Raw genomic sequence first — 21903 nt, forward strand, 5'->3', positions numbered from 1 at the left:
TCACCATCAAAATTGAATGACAAAATCCAAACAGAGTTTATGCAGAACGTTTCGAAACAGCTGCACAATTTGTGAACTCACTTCTTCTTAATGTTGGGACAGAGTTTGAGTACATCCTCTTTACAGGCCATTTTAAACTTGTAGGAGAAGCGGAAGTCCTTCATCTGAACCTGAAGGGTAGACAAGCAAAAACACAGTAGACACAAAAATACATCCCATATCTCAAAGTCTATATGAACTGTTGGATAGCACACTGTGAAGTCCGTATTCAGCCTGTCTTCATTATATAAACATTATATAAATTAATGCAATTTATATCATATATAATGCAATTTATTGAAAGTGATAGTAGTGTTATTATAGCATCAATGACATGCTAAATATTTTATTAATATTTTTAATTTTTATATTTCATGTTCATTTTGATTTTAGTTAAATTTTTAGTAATTTAATCATTTATTAGTAGTTTATATAGTTTAGATGGCTAGATAGGATAGATATTGTGCATTAAAATAGATATATTTTTATTTCAGTTTTAGTATACGTTAACTATAATAACAATGATAGCATCTAATTTTCACTATCTATATACGCAAAATTCACTCAAAAAATGTGATGTCAATCTCAAAATGGCAAATATTGGCTGATTAATTAGCATGGTCAACATATCCATCAATACCCCAAACCATCCCAAAACCATTCAGTACACTCTCTGCTGGGACAGCATGATATTTGGGAAAACATTTACTTGTCATCATTCCAATTTAACAGGGAAATTGGTTGTGTGACTGGCTTACCAGCTGGAAATGAGTGACGCCCACAGCACATTTATCATTCATTTCCCTCTGATGTTTGTTCTGCACCAGGCATTCCAGAAGATTCCCCCTGTCTATCTGATTATCATCTACGTCCTGGGAGAAAATAGACCGACATGAGGAATTCAGAGTTAAAAAAACTAAAGGGAATAATTAGATGTGTGTGCTGTCAGTACTAACGCGGCAGTGGCTCTGGATGACCGGCTCACAGGCTCGGATCAGCAGGGCTTCGATCTGAATGTCCTGTAAACACAACAGCATGACCATAAATCAAGATCATTTGTCCCAAAAATCCCTAAATTCTGAAATTCTATACATTTAAATATAAGATCTTTTAATGTGATGAAAGAAGTCTCTTATGCTCACCAAGGAGAGCATAAGATAGTAAAATAAAAAAATACAGTAAAAACACTAATATTGTGAAATATTATTAGAATTTAAAATAAATGTTTTCTAATCTAATGCAATTTAAAAAATTTATTCCTGTGATGCAAATCTGAATTTTTAGCAGCATTACGCCATTCATTCATTTTCAGGATTCTTTGAGTATAAACAGTTCCAATGAACAGCATTTATTTGAAATTGAAATCTGTAACATTATAAATGTCTTTACTGTCATTGTTTATCAAAGATTAACACATCCTTGTGAATAAAAGTATTAATTTCTTTAAAAAAAAAACTACTTACTGACCCCAAACTTTTTCATGTTATATATAATAAATACAAACAGTAAACAGTACAGAAGATCCTATCTTACAAGCAATGTTTTGTCCGCCCTCACCCTTTATGGCCTTATCCTCTCTAAGGTTTATGTACATGCTGTGGTGTGAAATAGGAAACGTACCTCAGATTCCAGTTCTGTCAGGTTGCCCACCACGTCTCTGCAGTTTGACACCAGGTCCTCAAGATGGTCCTGAAGACACTCCAGCTCCTGAAACAGACAAAATAAACTCTGAATCCATGACCTAGATATGCTCATCATGTACTGAGGGATTTCATCCCAAAACTCATTTTGTACCTGTCCAGTGTCTGCCTTCTCACTGCACCATTTGCCCAGGTCAGTCATGCAGCGTTTCTGGAGCTCAGGGTCCAACTTCACATCCAGAGCTCTCTGGTGGAGAATTCTCTGGACTTCCACCTTACAGTCCCTGGTGAGCTGCACAGCAGAAGTGATTTTTTTCCACATCACTTATGAATATTATGACAAAGTAGCAGTCCAATTATTTATTTTGATATTATCAATTTTGCAAATTCAATGGATGAATGCAAAATCACATGCTCTCTCTCTATTACATGTTTGTTCATATAAAATGACCAAAGACAGTTGACTTTTCTATTTGTTCTCTGTATGTAGTAGGTAGCTCCTAGTCAGAATAAACTGTAAGGTGGACCAGACTTCGTGCTGATAGTCTCTTTAGTGTCTAAAATGCACATTGTTTGTGCTTCTCACCCGTCTGCCCTGCTCTTCTGTGCGGTAAGCGTGGCGGTACAGGCAAGAGAACACAGCACCAGGAGGCATGAGCTCACTGCTCTCATTCCAGCCAGGTGTGTAGCACAGTCTGGACGCGTCATTCTGACATTTACGGTATAAGATAGGATCAAGCCTGGAGGAAAAAATCCACAGGAGACAGAAATGAGTCACATGCCTAACCGGATTTTAACCTCAACCTCTGACCTTGTGATATGAAAGTAAAATACCTGAAATCAGTCTGTTATCATAACTATATATACACATATAGCATTGTTTTTTTGAACAATTCATCAAAGAATCATCAAAAAAGAAACTTTTTTGCTTTCCACAAAAATACGAAGCATCATGACTGTTTTCAACATTAAAAATATTTCTGCTGTTCTAACTTTCTATTAATCAAAGAATCGTGAAAAATAAAATGTAACGTTTCCACAAAAATATGAAGCAGCACAACTGTTTTCAACATTGATAATAAACAGAAATAGTCCTTGAGCAGCAAATCAGTTTATTAGAATGATTTCTGAAGGATCACGTGACACTGAAGACTGGAGTAATGATGCTGAGAATTCAGCAAAGGGTTATTAAAGGGTACAATGCATTATAATTATTCATAATGGGCATTGTAATACATTATATTTTGTCTTAAATAATTATAATGGAATTTAAAATGCAGAGTGTAACAATGAATTGATAAGTGTCAATGTATTAACTTTAGTTAGTTATTTGAGATTATACAATGCATTATAAAGTGCATTACAAGGCATAATTAATGCATTATACATAAAGGGTACCCGAAAGTGTTACCGAAAACTGGCATTTTTAAATTGTAATAATATTTTACAATGTTACTATTATATTGCATATTTGATCAAATAAAAGCATGAGACTTTTCAAAAATATTTTTAAAATCTTACCGACCTCAAACTTTTTAACTGTATACATTTAGTGCTAGTTGCATGAATCAGCATCTAAAACCAGTTTACCAAAAAAAAAAAAAAAAAAAAAAAAAAATCCACCTTTTGCCAAGATTTGGTCACAGCAGAGAAGAGAAGAGAATATCAGTCTCTGTAGGGTTGTAACAAACAAAGCATCACACAGCCAGCCTGTCACAATGGACCATCAAACCAAATTGCTGCTTCAAACTGTTCTAATTAAAAACCACTTGAATCTAATGGGCTGTGAATGAAGTTATGACCATCTAATGGTTTTATTATAATGGCACTGTGTGGGCATCCTTTTCAAACTGAACAGATGAGAGACACACAGTGAAGGTCGCATCAGGCACACAAATTAAACTGCAGACGAGTGCTGAGCTATTAAACACGTGCAATGACGACCTCCGACTGACTGAATCGATTCGAACGTTATTATTACACAAACACACTCAAAAACATCAACTTGAGGGGGTTTCAAGGGTCTTATTTTGTATTAGTCTTCAGGTAAGGAAAAAGGAAAGGAAAAGGAAAGGTTAGGTTTGATTACTTCCAATCTCTTGAAATGAAGTACTGTAGCTCCAAAAGACGGTGTTCACAGTCTTGAACCATCTTCTCTGTGTAAAGATGCTCCATTAAACAAGACAGAATCCTACAAACACACAAATACATGTTTTTAATATTTAATCCACCAAATAAAATGAACGAAACAACTTTATATCATACGTCATATAACAAAATATAACGTCATATAACAAAACACTGCTTGGCATTACTGCAGAAATAAAAGAAAAAACCTGAAATAGTACATTTGTATTCAACAAATCAGCTTTATCTGTAAAATATGATTGAACAATAAGCTGGCACATACTACAATATTGCCACTACATGAAACATGTCATTGAAAATAAATGTAAATTTAATTAAAATTAATACATTAAATAAAACATAAGTAAAAAAAATAAAAATAAATAAAATAATAATTTAATAATAAATAATTTTATTTAATACAAATAAATCCCTTATTTGAGTCTATTTTGATGCAGGATCATTTTTTATATTTTATTTGACAAATATTATAAAAATCAATGAAAAATGAATAATAATTTTAAAACAACCAATTAGAAATTAAATAAATTAGAAAAAAAAAAACTATTTAATAAATAAACATTTTCAAACACCATAAAAATAAAAATAAATAAAAATAACTTTTTTTTGAGTATTACATAGCCTTTTCCAATGCAGACACGGTGTAAACTTGACTAAGTTGCATTCTACAGCTTGAATCCCTGTTCATCTTTCTTCCTCTTAGAAAAATAGAGTGACACACTCCACACACACTTAATTGGATTTGACTCTCTCCTCTAAATCCACTGCAGTTTTATATGGTGCCTGTGAGAGAAAGACAGCATTGGTGCTTTAAACAAAGCAATGAGTCTAAATCTCTACAGGAGTGTTATCTCACCCAAATAAATCCTGAGACAGACTACAGTTACCTACTGCTTAGTAGTTTCCACTGATGACAGAGTACAATACAACACGCTCATTGAAGCTTTCATGCAAGTATTTACACTATATGGACATAACTCACATAGGGTCTCCATTGCGGATGTGTTTGCAGGCCGTCTGGATCACAGACTCACAGGCTTCATTCAAAGCACGATCAATTCGGTAATCAGCACCGGGGTCTGCTGACTGGATAAGAGTCTGGAGCTACAAGAGGCAAAAAAAAATAAATGAATAAAAAACAGATTTCTAGAGCAAATCAGTATATTAGAATGACTTCTGAAGGATCATGTGACACTGAAGACTGAAGTAATGATGCTGAAAATTCAGCTTTGCATCACAGGAATAAATTACATTTCAAAATGTATTCAAAATAAAAACAGTTATTTTAAATTATTATAATATTTCACAATATTACTGTTGATCAAATAAATGCAGTACAAAAACTACAATTAAATATCCAATACCATTTCCCACAATCCCAAGGGTTCTTACTGCTGTCTGGCAGAGGTTGTCCACCGTGCCCTTGTCCCCGCGGGTGACTCTCATGAGGCAGTGCAGGGTTCGTCCCTTGCGGTGCAGTCCTGAGCAGTGCGCCTCAATCTCCCCTCGACAATGCAACACGATCTCAGGGCTCAGAGAGAAATCCTCCATTAGCATGCGTCTGTAGTCCAGCATCTCACCCTGACAGTCTCCGGTCACCGTACGGCCTGAGATGACAGCGGTAAAACCCACAGGAAGGAACGTAACAATGAACAAACTTATTAGGTTGCAGCAAAATCAATAAACAGCCCTGAAGAGGGGAACATGCATGAATGAGAGCAAAGACTATGGCTGGAACAGAATACAAGCGCGTTATTTACTGCACAGAATATACAGTATACTGCGCCCGGGGAGTTGGGGGTTCGGTGCCTTGCTCAAGGGTCTCACCTCAGTCGTGGTATTGAGGGTGGAGAGAGCACTGGACATTCACTCCCCCCGCCTACAATTCCTGCCGGACAAGCCCAACTCTCTATCCATTAGGCCACGACTGCCAATATTGGCCAATGTCAGAGTACAACTGTAGTATGATACTGAATGACATGAACAAACCTCTGTGAACAGCAGACTCCAGGCAGAGGAGGAGGTAGGAGAGTCTGGCCTCTCGTGCGCGAGGCATGTTGGTGTCCGGGTTACAACGGTATTTGCGTAGGTCGGCTTTACAGGCCTTTGCAAGGGAGTAACTGACTTTATAATCTTGAGCAATGAGCTTTTGCCGAGTGGTCAGGGCGTTTCTGCACTGTGGAAAGAGATGCTTATTAAGTACACAGACACTCAGACAGGACAAACACATACACTAAACTGACCACCAACATTCCTGTGGCTTCTTCTAGGCTATGACTTTCAGATCAGAAACTGACATTTTATGCACATAATGTTGCATGGATTTGGTTGAGAAACAAAAAACTGCTTACGTTTACATTCAATTTGAGTTTATTTCACATAATCCGTGGTATTAAATTCAATATATTGGTAACTAAAGATGTGCCACACCTTTTCTGACATTGCTTCCTCAAATTTATGGTTGAACAGGCATTTGTACACTCTGCCCTCTCCCACCTGGGTCTGCAACCACAAAAAAAAGAACATGTATAAAATGTTAAGCATTGACAGATCAATTCAGGTCAATCGGGAGATATTCGATGCTTCATGTTCGCACATCAACACATCGGCCCACGGCTCCTCCTACACAAAGCAGCTGTGTGGTCTAATCCTGTCATTCTGACTCATGAGAGGCAGCTGTCAATCAAACCAACCCACCGCCTTCCAGTAAGGTATATACTTGTAGTAGTAAGTAGTAGAAGTATGCAAATTAAGCTGCAGTTATCGTGATGGATGAGAGGAAACTGTTAAAGAAGCTGACACATACATTTTCACAAAAGCGCTCCCGGTCATCTCGGCAGGAGAAGTAGAGGTAGCGGTCGAGGTGGAAGTCGTCCGCTGACAGTTCAGCCACTCTCATGATGGACTTTTTGCAGGCATCCTTGATCTGATGAGTCTTATCCTGCTGCTCTGCTTCCCTGACCAGAGCCCTCTCCAGACACGCAATCACCTCACCCTGAGAATGCAGGTCCTAACCGGAAGAAAAAAAAAAAAAGACAAAATATTTGGCCTTGGGACCGCTTGGGTTAGGGTTTGTTTTGGGACAACATATATGTTAGACTGAAGGGATAAAAGGGAGGAAGGAAAAATGAATCACAAAGTAAAAACGTAAACTAATGAGATATTTTACAAAGAATGTGAAAACCAAATAGATTAACAATGATGAATGATTGAATGAAAGTTTTTGTTATAAAAAAAAAAAAAAAAAAAAATTGTTTAAAATTTTTTATGAGCTTTTTGGCTTTTTTTTTTTATATAGGAAAGACAGAAAAGAGCAGGGAGAGAGCAGTGCTATTTTAGTATTATTTATATACTATTATAGTATTTATTATTATTATTATTATTATTATTACTTAGAATTTTATTAGTTAAATATTTTATAAAATATGATTAAATAATTAATAATATATGTTTTATATTTTTATAGTTTGTTTTAATTATAATTTAGGTTTAGTAATAATTTATATGCTTTTGTTAGTTTTATTAGTTTTTTTTACATTTCCATTTAGCTTTGATTTATTTTTATTTTCGTTGTAGTTATATTAGTAGTTCAACATAAAATAATTTTAGCTAGTTTCCAAGGAAACATTTTTAATTGTCATGAATCTGGTCTATGAACTTCCGTTAACTCACCACCAGAGGTCACTCGCTCACCACATGGACTCTTGCACACCACCTCAGACTACAATTCCCATCATCCATTGCACTGACGACACACAGCTGATTGCACTGATCACACACCCTACATAACCCTGTACTTCCTCTTCCTCTCTGCCGAGTATTGTATTGCGTTTATCACTCCCCTAGTGTTAGCTGCCTTACCGAGCCTTCTGTGTTTTTCTGTTTAGTTCCAGTATTGTTCTGCATTTATAACTCTCCTAGTTTTAGCTGCGATACGGAACCCACTTTGTTGTCATAGTCTTGCCTTGTGTGTTTTTCTAGTGTTTTGAGTCTTGCCCGTGTTTCCTGGATTTACCCCTTTGCCTTGCCTTTTGGACTCCTCTCTTGGACTACTGCTCGTATACCTGGATTATCTCTCTGCCTTGCCCTGTTGGATATTGTTCGCCGATCGTCGACTCTTGCTAGCCCTAGGATTGCTCTGTGTCTTGCCCGTACCATACCTGTTTGCCGTTGTTTGACCCTGCCTGTTTATTGACTGTTTTTAAATAAGCTTGCACTTGGATCCGCTCGTCTCGTTCGCCCCGTTACACTAATATTTATTTTTTTCATCCGATTATTTGTTATTTTTATTTCAAACTAATAGTTTTAGTTAATAACAATATAACAACACTGTGAGAATGAGGAAAATGAATAAACAAACAAACAAATAAATAAAAAAATTATATATAAAAATATAAATATATCAAAATAAATAAGTTTTTTTTTTGTACTTAAAATTAAAAGTTAAAAAAAAGACTTTTTATTAAAAGTCAGCTGAAGAACATTTCCAATTTTAGATCATTGGTCTGTAAAGGTAAGTGACAGCCATGCGTTCAACCACTAACACTTCCTGAGGCCTGGGAGAAAACATCATCCAAGGTGACTGTAAACAAATAATGCAGTCAAATAGTGTTGATGATGATATTCAAATGCCCACTCGAAGTAATTTAGTGTCAAAATTTAAGGCATGCAACTTAATGACAAAATAATGAGTGATATTTAAAGGCAAAAGGCACCACAGAATGAGAGCTGGCAGCCACATAATAGTACTTAATTACTGCATAACCCGTGATCTAAAAGACATCTAAAAGATGCCTAAACTCACTAATCAGATAAATATAATCTTCATTCCTCACTTGCCATCTTGTATGTTTGGCAGTCTGAGCTTATTTAGGCTATTTTAAGTCAACGAGCAGACAAGTCTAAAGTTAACTTTTTAATTTCAGCAGAGTGCACCCGGGGAACGAAGCAAGTGCGGTGAACGGGTGCCCATGTTCCAGCACGCCTGGAGGAATGTGGACATTTCGGGAACGGCAGAGTCACTACATCACAGAGCCATCTGGTACCAAGCCAACATCCTATGGTTTCCCAAAGGGATATTCTAGAGCTTTGCGGTTTTAAGTGGGCAAGGAGTCAAAGCATTCACAGCTATTATTGGAACGCAAGCTTACTTTTTCTCCGACAGTGATGCTTCCACACTGCAGTGTGTTGATGTCTTCTTTGCATTTGTCCATAAAGCCGCATATGAGCCGATAGTCGCTGAAGATGATGCTGGTCATCTTGGTGATGTACTGATGGCACTGGCGTTCTGTGATGTTGACGCGGTGGTCCACCAGGCAGGACATCAGATAGCCTTTCCCCCGCTCTTCATCTGCACACTCTTTCAGCTGAGAAACAAATTTAAGGCTCTTTTCATTATCCATGAGAAGAAGCAGTCAAGGATCAATGCTGCAGACATGAAGAATTTACATTCCTTATTTAATATCAAGTCAATTTCACTAATGGTAATTAAATTGTGTATTCAACCACAAATGCGCATCAAAACACACACACGCATTCGTGAAGAGGTTAGTGGGAAACTTTTGCCTATTGAGATTGATTTTAATTACATTATGGCAGCTCAGAGTGCAGTCAAACATAAAATCACACTGCATTACAAATGTAGACGTCGGTTCCTCTGCACTGAAATTAGGGCTGCAGGATATTGGAAAAAGGCATTTTTCAGCAATATATACTGAAATGTATATGTAAAAAAAATAAAGGAATTTGTGGTAACATTTTATAATAAGGTTACATTTGTTACAGTATTTATTAATCTTTGTTAAGGTTAGTTAATAAAAATACAACTGTTTATTGTTAGTCTTTGTTGGCTCAGGTCCATTAAATAACAGATATTTTTGATTTTAATACTGTATTAGTAAATGATGGAATCAACCTTAACTACAGATTAATAAATGCTTTAGAAGTATTTTCATTGTTAGATTATATTAACTAATGTTAACAAATAGAACCTTATTGCAAAGTGTTACCAGAATTTCTTAATTGGGAATAACCATTCTAGAATGATTGGGCTGATTTTGTTGGAGAATGTATAGAAAATAATAATAATAATAATAATAATAATAATAAAACCTTTTTTGAGTGTGAACTCTCCTTTGAGGACTCTATTTGGGAAATAACTTGAAAAATATGGTAGTTCATACTTACAAAATCAAACTCAAACCTCTTTCAGTAACCATGAACAACCGTGAAGAGTCAATAGGACTAAAATAATAATTAGGCTATGATTTTTATTAAGATTATTGTTAAATAAAACTAATAACACAATTGTATAATAAAATAAAAAAAGATTTTCAAAAATGTAACAAATTTCTTTTCCAAGTTTAAACTGTCAAGCTTTTAATTTAATTGTTTGCTGCCAAATAAATAGTCTTTGTATCTGTGCATTTCAAAATGCGGCATGGTCTTCATTTACACACGCACGGCTCAGGATAACAGTGTTTCAGTGTCTCAATTCACAGTAAATGAACCAAAACACTCTGAATCACTTAAATAATCACAGAATCATGAACTGAAATCACTCTGAAATAAGTGTCTCGTATATTTAATAAATTACAGCACTAAGCCATATTGCGAGTTCAACTGTATTTTGTTATATTGTGCAGCCCCAACTGAAATCACAACACAATCACGTACACATGAGTTGAAAGCATGATTGCATGAATCATGCATGAAAGCATGAGAGCATGATTGCTTGGGGAACTGTTTGGGAATTAAAGAGCAAAAGGTCCAAAAGCAAAACAACAGCAGAAACTGACCTCTAGCATGGTGCTTGTACACACTTCCAGCGCCACGGACTCAAACTTCGGATCTGTGGTCAGATTCAGCTTGTAGTTCCACAACAGCTGGAAACATTTTTAAAAATATGAAACATTAGAAATATACATAATGTGACTTTGGTGTTTGTGAATTCATTCCGAGTGTGATCTTTTCAGTGAATCTTTTGATTCAGTTCAAGGTATAAATGGTTCCTTTATGAATCAGACTGTTTCAACTGACTGTAAAGAATGATTATCAGCAAACAAAGTTGTAAATTTGAATCTATTTTTCACACAAAGCTATTGTATGACTTTAGAAGACTTCCCAAATAGAGCACACTAGTTGTATGCATGACTTGTATGATGCTTTTGCATCCTTTTTGAAGCTTGAAGGCTTCAGTTCTGAAAATATTAGTGCAGTCTTCAGTCTATTTCTTCCCTTCATGTTCCACTGTACAGGTTTGGAATGACATAAGCACGAGTAAATAATGACAATCTTAATGTTCAAGTGAACTATTCCTCTGAGTCAGTGCAGAACCTCTAGTCAACCTCTAAGGTCAAGTCTGGAAATGCAGTTAAAAAGATAGAAAGTAATACTTTCTTCGTTTTATGGTTTGAGCATCAAGTAACTGCTCAATAAGAAGTAACCGATTTCCCTTCAGAGAGAAAAATGAAAATTTCTCTTCAAAACAAAAATATGTCAAAGTAAATGGCCTTGTAGTTACTGTATCTCACTCCACAGCTCGAAAGCTCTCTGTATGTGATTGCACATTAACAGTGACACTAACTAAAAGTGCTGATTAATGTAAGATCCAAAAATGCCAGAATAATTTCTTTATATTAATTATTGCTCAACTATGAGTCTTGCGTAATGAGATTGGTGACTCAGGCCTGAATCATACGCCTAAATTTTCCTCGTTTCTGATTTGTGGACCAGGTCTCGCGCTGCGGCCTTAATGAGAACATCAAAGCCACGAATGTTAGCGAAGGAGATCAGAAACAGATACCTCTCTCGGGACCCCACCAAATTAATTGCGGGCTGCAGCCAGCATTAGATGGTGATTAGGCCATTATTCTTCTCAAATTACTTGCTGATGTTACTGGTCTCTAAATCCTACTGACGCATTCTCTCGTAAAACTATAAAGAATCGCTCTGAAAGAATGGAGTGCGCGCAGAGGGTAAACAGGGAACATCCCCCTAAAAGATGTGTGGCGCTATGAAGAAGAGGAGTCACGTTGATGATAATTATCATTAAACGCAGACCTTTTTGAGTACTTACATGGTTGCAGTCTGCAGCAATTTCTGTGTCCTGTAAAAGAAAGAGAAAGGGAATTTATAATCTTTTCATTTTCTCTTCATGTCCTTCTCTTTATTAATTCTGTATGACTTCCAATACTGAAGTTTACGCTCTGAGAATTGTAATTGTTACTCATGCCAATAAAGCTTTATTACTGGCAGTAAATGGAGGTAAAAACAACAACAAAAAGATTTATAAATATAATCATAAAATTAACAATAAAATAAAATATTATTTTAAAATAAAATAAATTAAATTGCCCAATATCAAACAATACTAACACATTTTAAATATCAAATTAATAAAATATCTAGATTTTTTTTTACTAATAAAATAAAACAAAAATAAAATAAAGGCATAATGGCACAATCCAATGCACTTTTACTAAATCGCCAAATTACCAAACGTTTTAACAAATGAATAAAATATAGATTTTTTTTTTTACTACTAAAATAAAATAAAGGCACAATCCAATGCACTTGCCAACAGCCACCAATACTTACACATTTTGTAAAATCCCAAATGTATTTTAAGAATAGACTGATTTTATTTACAATATCATAAACATACATGCTAAAACTGATAAAAAAAAAAAAATAGGAGAAATGACAATCCAATACACTGTCAAATATCAACGGATACTGATACATTTTTTAAATCCCAAATTTATGAAATATATTTTTTCAAATATAAAAACAAACAAAAACAGTTTATTAGATCTCTTCCAATACAAACACATTTGTTTTACAAAGAAAATAAACCAACAAAACCACATACTTGCACAAATGCCAGAAAACAGCATAAATAAAAACACAATATAGTATCTGCTTTGATAAAAGAATAGTCTCAAGCAGAATGCCTTGTGACCTCTCAAACCTTTAGTTTTCCTCCCTCAATACAGCCTGTCTGTTTCTTCTCATTCTGGCTGGGTTAGACCACTGACTGCTAACTGTCAATAAGCACAGTCTCTAACCGAGCACAGTAAACAACTGCTGAGTGACTCATAGAGCATGAAAATGCAATTAGCAATTGTCAGGGGACGACAACAACATAGTCAAACAGGCAAAAATCAATGTGCATTCACATACAACGCCCTAACAATGGCTTGACAATAATGCATCATCCTTCAGCTGCCCTCGATAAGACGAACATCAAAGCAAAGACATTTTGCTAGTCTGGCCACAACACAATATGTTTAATGTTAGTGGAGATAAGAACAGGTTCTTTTAAATAAATCTTAATTTAAATCTTACAAAGCAAAAATATTTTTATGTAAAGGTGTCTGGTGCATAGACTGATGAGTATGTGCTCCTGGGTTTAAATGGGATTCATAAGCTGACATTTAAAAAGCATCTTCAGAGACAACATTACAGTAAATCTTGCAAACCCTGTCAAAAACATGTGCAAGTCATATTTCATCCCAATTTCAAAAGAAACCGTATACACACACACACACACACACACACACAGACACACAGATAAAGAAACGTGAAGTAAATCTTCATAGAAGACATAAAACAACTAAACAGATTCATGGTCAGTGTTTTCGAAGGGGATCAGAAGATGATATCACAGCAGAAGCACATAACACAGCACAGGCCCTAAATAGGAACAGGCCGATATTTGAGCTCAGGAACCACACCCAGATCAATCATCCGGTTCCTCGTCGCCAGCCAGAACAGAATATTTCTATTTGTACGTCAGGGCTCTGTGATTACAGGCTAGTCGGGGCGTACATGGATCATCTATTGATTCTGTGAGATTCCACATTGCTTGCTTTCCTGTATTAATGTGATAAAGGTTGAATTTGGACGGTTTGGTTCAATAAACCGGCTCAATAAAGTATTATCGATTCAGAGTTTGTATCATCGCTCACAAGAGTTCACAGAAGTCTGCTGGGATTTGCTTGTTGGACCCACAGTAAAATCACTACGGCTTTTATTAGCGACATCAATCTTTAGTGACTTTTTCTTTTTCAGATCATTTGTTTCATGCATCCTGAGATTAATTACAGAAATAAAAATATCAAGGCATGTGTTTTGAATCACACATCAATGAGAGGTAGTCAGGCGGGTGGAACAGTTGAAATGTCAATGGTCTCCATGCAAACAATATATCTTCTAAACCTTGGAAGTCATTCTGTTTCATTAAGAAGTGGGAGGAAATCTATTATAAACCCCTGAACCATTTTTGCCCATAACACAACAATTTTCAGCTTGTAAACATCTGTGAATGCAAACTTTTTAGGAGCTTCTCAAAGATGTCTGCTTGTTTTTGGCCATCCATCTTACTTCTTATCAATGAAGAGGCATAGCTGAGGTTTTACACAGCTCACATCCTAATACGAGTTTCTTATGACTTTCAAAAGAAAAAAACAATAACCAACTCTTCAGCTCTTTATTAACTCTGGATCAAATGTAGGTTTTTCTGTTCTATTGGAGTTTTTAATCACAATCGCAGTCCCTGGTGAGATTCTGCTCTGATACAAATGTCTTCAAAAAAGCCAAACAGCGCTTAAGTATGAAAGAAGTTTTACTGCAGCACTACAGAATAAGATGCTCTGACAAATAATTAAAAGGGAAGAGCAATGTTTTACAATAGTAAAACTTCCTTCTTAAACTAGTAAGACAATGTTAACTTCCTCTACACTGCCATTTAAAAGTTAATAACGCTTTTGAAAGAAGTCTCTTATGTTCACTAACGCTACATTTATTTGCTCAAAAAAAACAAAGCTGTATTTTCAGCATCATTACTCCAGTCTTCAGTGTCACATGATCCTTTAGAAATCATACTAATATGCTGATACGCTGCTCAAAAAACGTTTCCTACTATTTTTTGAAAAAAATAAAAACATTTTCTTGCTCTGAATGAATCTCTTATGAAAAGACTGACTATATACTCATCACCTTGCCTAAAATATACATATTTATTTTCTGAAAAAGTTTATAAATCACGTCTTTTTGCATGTTCTGGTAAATAAAGCAACTGTGAGGGACAGAAATCTCTCCTCTGTGTAGAGCACAGGGTCTGGATTTGTCATGAGTATTAAGAGGAAAACAAGCCATGGGTGAAGCATCGTCAACAAGACCCAGCTTCAGTCAGGTTGAGACCTGATAAAAAGGCGAAGTTTCACTCCGTCAGGGATTTGCTAGCAGCAGACGCATTAAGCACTCTCTCACCTCATTCATGCACAGATGAGTGATTTCATGACACCACCCTTGAAATCTCTGCCTTCAGAGAAACCCAAGAGCATTGCTACCATATTAGCCTTACTACCTCTAGCACTTTTTCACCTCCCGGAAAACCACCTTCTGCACTTGCTTCACGTGAAATATTCATCTATCAACAGTCATTGTGTGATCAGAAGTGATATTGTTAAAGACATTTCACCTAGGAGAGCAGAGCAGTGATTGTTTGCACTGGATTATGAAATTCAAATTATGATAAACTCTTTGCAATTATAAATGTTGATTACCATAAATTAATTTTCCTTTAAAAAACAAAAATTTAGATTACAGTAAAGCATTTAAAGTGGAAATAAATGTCTGATTCAAAAGGATTTAACAGCAGAAATTTACCATTTATAATTTTCTAAAAGCATTTCAAACTTGTGTATTTTTTGAGCTGTTAAAGTGCCCTTATTATGGGTTATGAAAGGTTCATATTTTGGTTTTGGGAGTCCCCAACAACAGGTTGACATGCATGCAAGGTCAAAAAACACTTTCATTGTCTTATAATATGCATTTATTTTGACCTTATTTGCTCAACGACTCCCAAACGACTCGCCTGTAATAAAGATGCCTGTAATGCCTGATAAAGCAGCGTTTGTGAGCGCAGTGCTGCTTTGAGTACAGCATTACCGGGCAAACAGCTATTTTACCGCTCCAAAAGCGCCACCTTGTGGCAAAGAATGAATTTACATTTTCATTCAGACCAACCCGAAAAGACCAAGAAGTGGGCGTTTCGGGTAACATGCTAATGTTTCATCTTGACCTCAACATGAAATGGCTTGGGATTCGTTTTAATGATTCAGAGTCGACGCTTTCTTTTGCGAGACAATAGCTTTATACAAGGTGGACTTTCAGATTTAAAACTTTGCAGGATGTTTTCATTCACTTAGAGCTGTGTTACACACTGCATGAAAGGTCATTTTCAAAAATCCATAATAGGGGTACTTTAAGTTGTTCTCATCGTTTTCACAGACATTTTATTTTTTTTGTTTATGGTATCTTGTTGTCAAGTTGTAAAATTGGATATAATTTAGCTTAGTAAGTGATTTCACACTAAAACATGAATTTTTTTTATTTTAAGGCTGTATTAATACTATATTTAAATAAAGTTTAAATAAAATACACTGTATATTAAATGAAAATGAAACTGAACAAAAATGAGAAATCTTGCTTTGGCAACTAACTGAAACATTTAAGTTCAAGCACTAAAATTATTAACCGGAAATAAAAAAAAAAAAAATAACTGAAATAAAAATAAATTAACCCTAAATAGTTACATGTGAACATGTAAAAATTTACATTATAAATATAAAAATTATATAAAACAATAAAAACTGAAAACATAAAATAAAAGCTAATTCAAAATATTAATAAATAACATAATATTACATTTTATAAATAGTACTAAAATGACGCTATTATTAACCAGATGCTTTTTGCTTTTTGAAATATACATTTTTGTGGTTGAGAACAATATGCTTTAAATTATGCCATTGAGCTTAACTTGTACTGAACCTGGTATATTCCTGTTACGCTATTTGAAACCATTTCTGCAAATCTAAACAGACTGTGTGCAGTGTCAGAGGAGAAGCAGACACAGTGGGAACAGTGGTAATGCGTTTGTTTAACAGTATATGCTGTAGCACAACCACTTAACGGCCTGCCAAGTGCAGTAATCACAGCACGACTCTGAAAGACGTGAAAAGCCCAGAGAGGACTACTAGTGCTGTCGCCTCTGTAACGGGCTCTGGTTTCTGTTCACTGCAGTTTCAGTGAAAACATCCGTCCTCATGTGTGAGAGTGAAAGTGGAGAAAACCAGAGTGAGTGATTTTACAGGGAGCTTATCTGTATTCTGAGTGAGAAACAGCAGGTCCCTCATTCTCTTTATCTACTTGCAGGAAAGAGAGAAAACATTACATTAAAATATACAAATGAAGGCTTCTGTCTGTAGTCCATTAATCAAGCTGAATGTTTATGCAACAAATAAAAAAAAAATATGTCTGCTGAACGGTAATACACTAAAAATCAGACATCATTTGCAGGAAAAAACGAACAAAACATTCAACTTGCCATTGTAAATGGCAACAGACAACGAGACTGCATATAAAGACTCAAAATAACATCATGTGCATGCTAGTAAATCAGACAGACTGTTTTATCAATTATAGTACAAACAAAAATTATTGTGTAAAAAATGTTGTAGCTAGCCTTCACTAGTATTCCGTCTGTTTTTTCAAAACCAAGTTTGTTTTACTGACTCAAATGAAAAAAATAAGTATATTACGAATATAGCATATTTATAATTTCATTTTTTTTTTTTCAAGAAAACAGACTTACTTGGTGGAGTCATTTACGCATGCACACATAAACATGCATGCACACAAATACTAATATATAGTGCGTGTTTGTGTGTGTAAAATGACTGAATATTAAACTATGGTAATTTATTGGTAATTTTAATGTTTTGAATTAATTATTTATTTATAGTGTATATATTATATTATAAATAAAATATATAATTGTGTAGATATAATTGTAATATATGTACAATTTATGCATTTTTTGTGTTAACATTTTGTTGTGTGTGTGTGTAATATATTAATGATCAGATTAATGATTTTATTTATATTATATATAAAAAAAAAAAAAATATATATATATATATATATATATATATATATATATATATATATATATATACACACACACACAGATTGTATGTCATACTGATATTGCACGTACACTATAAGACGACATGAAAATATTCTGAAAATCATTTAGAGTGCTGCACGCTTTACACCTGTTCTTACACTACAGAGGTAAACAAGAACAGACGTTCCTCATTGCCATGCGTGCTAAATCTTTCATGTGACAAAGCTAGCAACATGAAAACAGCCTGTAGGATTTTTATTTTTAGGTGACAACTTAGTTCAAAGAATTGGAAGTCACTCTGTATAATAATCTTCACATCAGGTAGAATTCTAGCCCTTAAAAGAAAAGTCCCATGACTTCTATTTTAATAATGTTTTGAGTCTGTTAAATGACTGGATCAAAGCCGCGGTGGAGAATAGCAGCAACCTTTGTCCTTACCAGGGAAGACAAAGATTGGCTGGCAATTCTAAAAAGTTTTTCACTGTCATCCAAAAGCAACAAAAGTTGGCAAAACATCAGTTGAGAGGTCAAAAACATGTCATGCCTTTGATTGATGATGACAACCTAAAAAAAGACTGGCTGAAGAACAACCACATGATTGCAGTCCTGCAAGCTCATTTTTGTGATTGCAACAGTTGATACTGACAGTCAAAATCAAAACGATGATATCTGATAGCTTTTCCTCTGACAACAGCTGTCAGTGACCAGCCTTTGTTCAAGCCATTACAGGATTTCTGCACCATTAGTCAAAATGAAAGCAATTATTCAACACTGACCCTCACCAATTACAAAGTGAATCTTATGAAACCTGTCAAGAACATCTCTGAATCATATTTCATACCCAAATTCCACAGAAAGAAAAATGGAACTTGATTTTTCTTAAATATTAAGCCCAATTTTTAGAACCATTATTGACACTAATTTGTATTACAATTATTTACATTTTTCCACCCAATTCTTATTGCAATGATGCAAAAAAAAAAAAAAAACTCTATGAAACAAGAAAAATCTTATTGCAATAATGCAAAAAAGGGGATAAAAACCTCAAAGAAATATCATTGCAAAATTCCAAAGACAGAACAAGGAAAATGGATTTTGCTAAAAAAAAACAACTTATTTTAGAACCATTACTGCCATTATTTTGTATTACAATTAATCACATTTTACCACCCGAATCTTTTTGTGATAATACAATAATGCAAGAAAATCTCAATGAAATACAAAATCATTGCAATAACTGCAATTAAAAAAAATATTGATATATAAAAAAAAAATAAGAATTTTTTTTTGCAGTACAATAATCCCATTTTCCCAACCAAATCTTATTGCAATAATGTGAGTAAAATCTGTAAATTATCTTTTTTTTTTTTTTTTAAATGGTAAAATCTTTGTAAAATACATTAGGATAGTATTTGTTATATTGCCTTTATTTAGGCTGATTTAAATAAAACTACTGAATTAGAGAAATTAAAATCTATTAAGAATCACAATTGAGAATAATAATTAAATACAATAAACTTGCACATAAGCATTCATGAGAAATCAGAAAACATTTTCAATTGACATGAAAATAATGTCATATTGGTCACAAAACAGGCATCCTTTTCTAACTCAAAATAGAATTTCTTTTTTTTCCTTTGTGATTTTTAGACTTTTCAGTTAACACATTATGTTTTATCTAAATAAGTAACCATCTACCAACATCAACATCACGCTATGGTGTCTTAAAAAGCAGTCAAAGGCATAAAACATGCGGTCTCCCTCTCAGCGGTGCACCAAATGAGTTCATTCCACTTCATTTTAGATTCATTAGCGTCTCAGACTCATATTTCCACACTAACAGCTTTACAGCCAACAAAAACATGGTAACAAAAAACATGGTATCTTACGTTTAGTCTGCAAAAATGCAAAGACACAATAGCTTATCGCCTCATTCATTCGATTCTGTTATATGAAACAAATGTTTGATTAAGAGCTAAGCTCTTTGGTTTAGTTTATCAGGATCTCAGCCCCGGATCCCCACGGGAGGGTCTCATATCAGTCACGCTAGCTGCTTTGTTTACAACAATCCCACCGTGGCGTCCCACCAGTAGAGGAACCTGCTAAAAATGCAAATTAAAGTAAGACAGACGTGCTTGCAGCTGTGCCACGACCACCTTACCTCCCGCCTTTAAGCGTTTGCAAGGGTTCCTTCGCAAACAAGACCGACCCGGAGGGGTCTGACCTCAGGGAGATGGAGAAGAGATTTATGGACATCATTTACCTCTTCAGAAGGCCACAGCTGTTACCGAGCCTCTGCAAAGCAATTATCCCAATAATTAGAGCCGCGGTCAGGACTGCTGAAGCAACCGTTCGCAGGCAAATGAACTTGGCATGCGGTGCAGGAGGAGAGACTGCGAGACGAGTATACAGCTTGTCTTGATGTTTCATTCATGCTAGAATAATTATCATCTTCTATCTGCTGCAATGCCAAAATCAATGGGTTACTTTTGGCTTGAAAGCTTGTAGTGGATTCTCTGCATATATCATATTGCACTGTATGATTGCTATGCATATTAAGTTACTTGTTAAAAAAAAACTAACAACCAAATTTTGCTAAAATTTTGATCGCAACATAAAATTACTGTTGTTTTGGGGTTTTTTCTTGGTTTATTTTTTATTAACTGAGAAAAATACAAAGGGTTGAACCGTATTAAGATACAATATTCAAAACAAAAAAAATTACTGTTGTTAATAGTGCTCACCATCTGTTTGATTATATGTCAAACTGCTTGATTTTTACTGTACATTTCAGCCATATGGGCATCAACTTGAGATAAGCTACTAATAAATATAATGTAGAAACTTCAATTTTCTGTAAAGCTGCTTTGCAACGATTCACATTGTGAAAAGCGCTATACAAATGAACTTGAATTGAATTAAAAAACTATTGCAATTCCAAATAAATGAATGAATAAATAAATATTATACTGTATGTACTACTTGTCCAAAAATGTATTGCAATTATCCTAAAAATTAATAAAATCTAAATAAATACTATACATATTACAGCAATACATGTCCAAAAATGTATTGCAATCCCCCCACAAAAAAATGAACAAAATACATACTACACATATAAAATACCACAATACTTGTCCAAAGATGTATTGAAAATTCCCCCAAAAACAAAATAAGATTTTAATAAATACTACACATATATAATACCATGAAACTTGTCCAAAAATTACTGCAATCCTCCCAAAAAAATTTAATAAAAATAAATAAATACTATACATACTGTATTACCATGATATTTGTCAAAAATGTATTGCAACCCCTCCCCCCAAAACAATATAATACTACATTACTTGTCCAAAAAACACTGCATTCTTCCCAAAAAATTCAATTAAATATAAAATTAGTACTATAAATATATATACATACTATGATACTTGAAAAAAAAAGTATTGCAATTCTTTAAAAAAAAAAAAAAAATCAATAAATAGCAGTGTGTATATATACTGTATTTGGACACTTGTCCAAACATGCATTGCAATCCCCACCAAAAAGTAAATAATTAATGAATAAATACTATACATATATATTACCACACTAAAATTCTATATATAAACACTATGTCCACAGAAGAATACAATTGTCCTTTTTTGTAAATGTATTCATCACTTTCATTTGTGGACTTATGAAGGAAATTTAACCTTCATTTGAAATGATCTGAAACTATTTCAGAGATTCTCTGCAAGCTACACACAAAGTGCACATACTGCTCATTTTAGACAGCATTTAGTCCAATTAATACCAGCATATTACCACTGAATACATCAGAGCAAGACATTCAGCCACCCTCATTTTCATTTTCAGAGGCAGGAATGGATGATTAAAAAGAAATGAACTCGAAGCGTACATCCAATTGCATTTCAAGGCTAACGAAACAAAGATTTGACACCCTAAATGGGACACGCATAATAGTCGTGTTTCAGACAGACCGCTATCTGAAATGTCCCTCAGGTGTTGAAATTAGTTATCACGGACCAGAGAGCAAGACCTCGCTTCAACACTAATGAGAGGCCGGAATTACTGAAGAGAGAGAGGCATAGT

The 21903-nt window shown here is 34.6% G+C and overlaps 1 protein-coding gene across 1 annotated transcript in view; it reads right to left on the bottom strand.

The window, feature by feature from the left end:
• The window catches only part of LOC306842568 (Golgi apparatus protein 1-like), a 45755-nt gene that overhangs the window by 21520 nt on the left and 2332 nt on the right, over positions 1–21903 (bottom strand). The window contains exons 2-16 of the mRNA XM_079373508.1: positions 11905–11934; positions 10625–10711; positions 8978–9193; positions 6634–6837; positions 6258–6329; positions 5817–6003; positions 5220–5434; positions 4810–4931; positions 3769–3870; positions 2266–2419; positions 1834–1971; positions 1660–1746; positions 996–1058; positions 798–911; positions 82–170 (exon numbers count right to left, since the gene is read on the bottom strand). Of these exons, the coding sequence (XP_079229634.1) occupies positions 82–170; positions 798–911; positions 996–1058; positions 1660–1746; positions 1834–1971; positions 2266–2419; positions 3769–3870; positions 4810–4931; positions 5220–5434; positions 5817–6003; positions 6258–6329; positions 6634–6837; positions 8978–9193; positions 10625–10711; positions 11905–11934 (1880 nt within the window). The remainder of the gene's footprint in view (positions 1–81; positions 171–797; positions 912–995; positions 1059–1659; positions 1747–1833; positions 1972–2265; positions 2420–3768; positions 3871–4809; positions 4932–5219; positions 5435–5816; positions 6004–6257; positions 6330–6633; positions 6838–8977; positions 9194–10624; positions 10712–11904; positions 11935–21903) is intronic.

Source organism: Barbus barbus (genome assembly GCF_936440315.1).
Source record: "Barbus barbus genome assembly, chromosome: 23".
Lineage (NCBI taxonomy): Eukaryota > Metazoa > Chordata > Actinopteri > Cypriniformes > Cyprinidae > Barbus > Barbus barbus.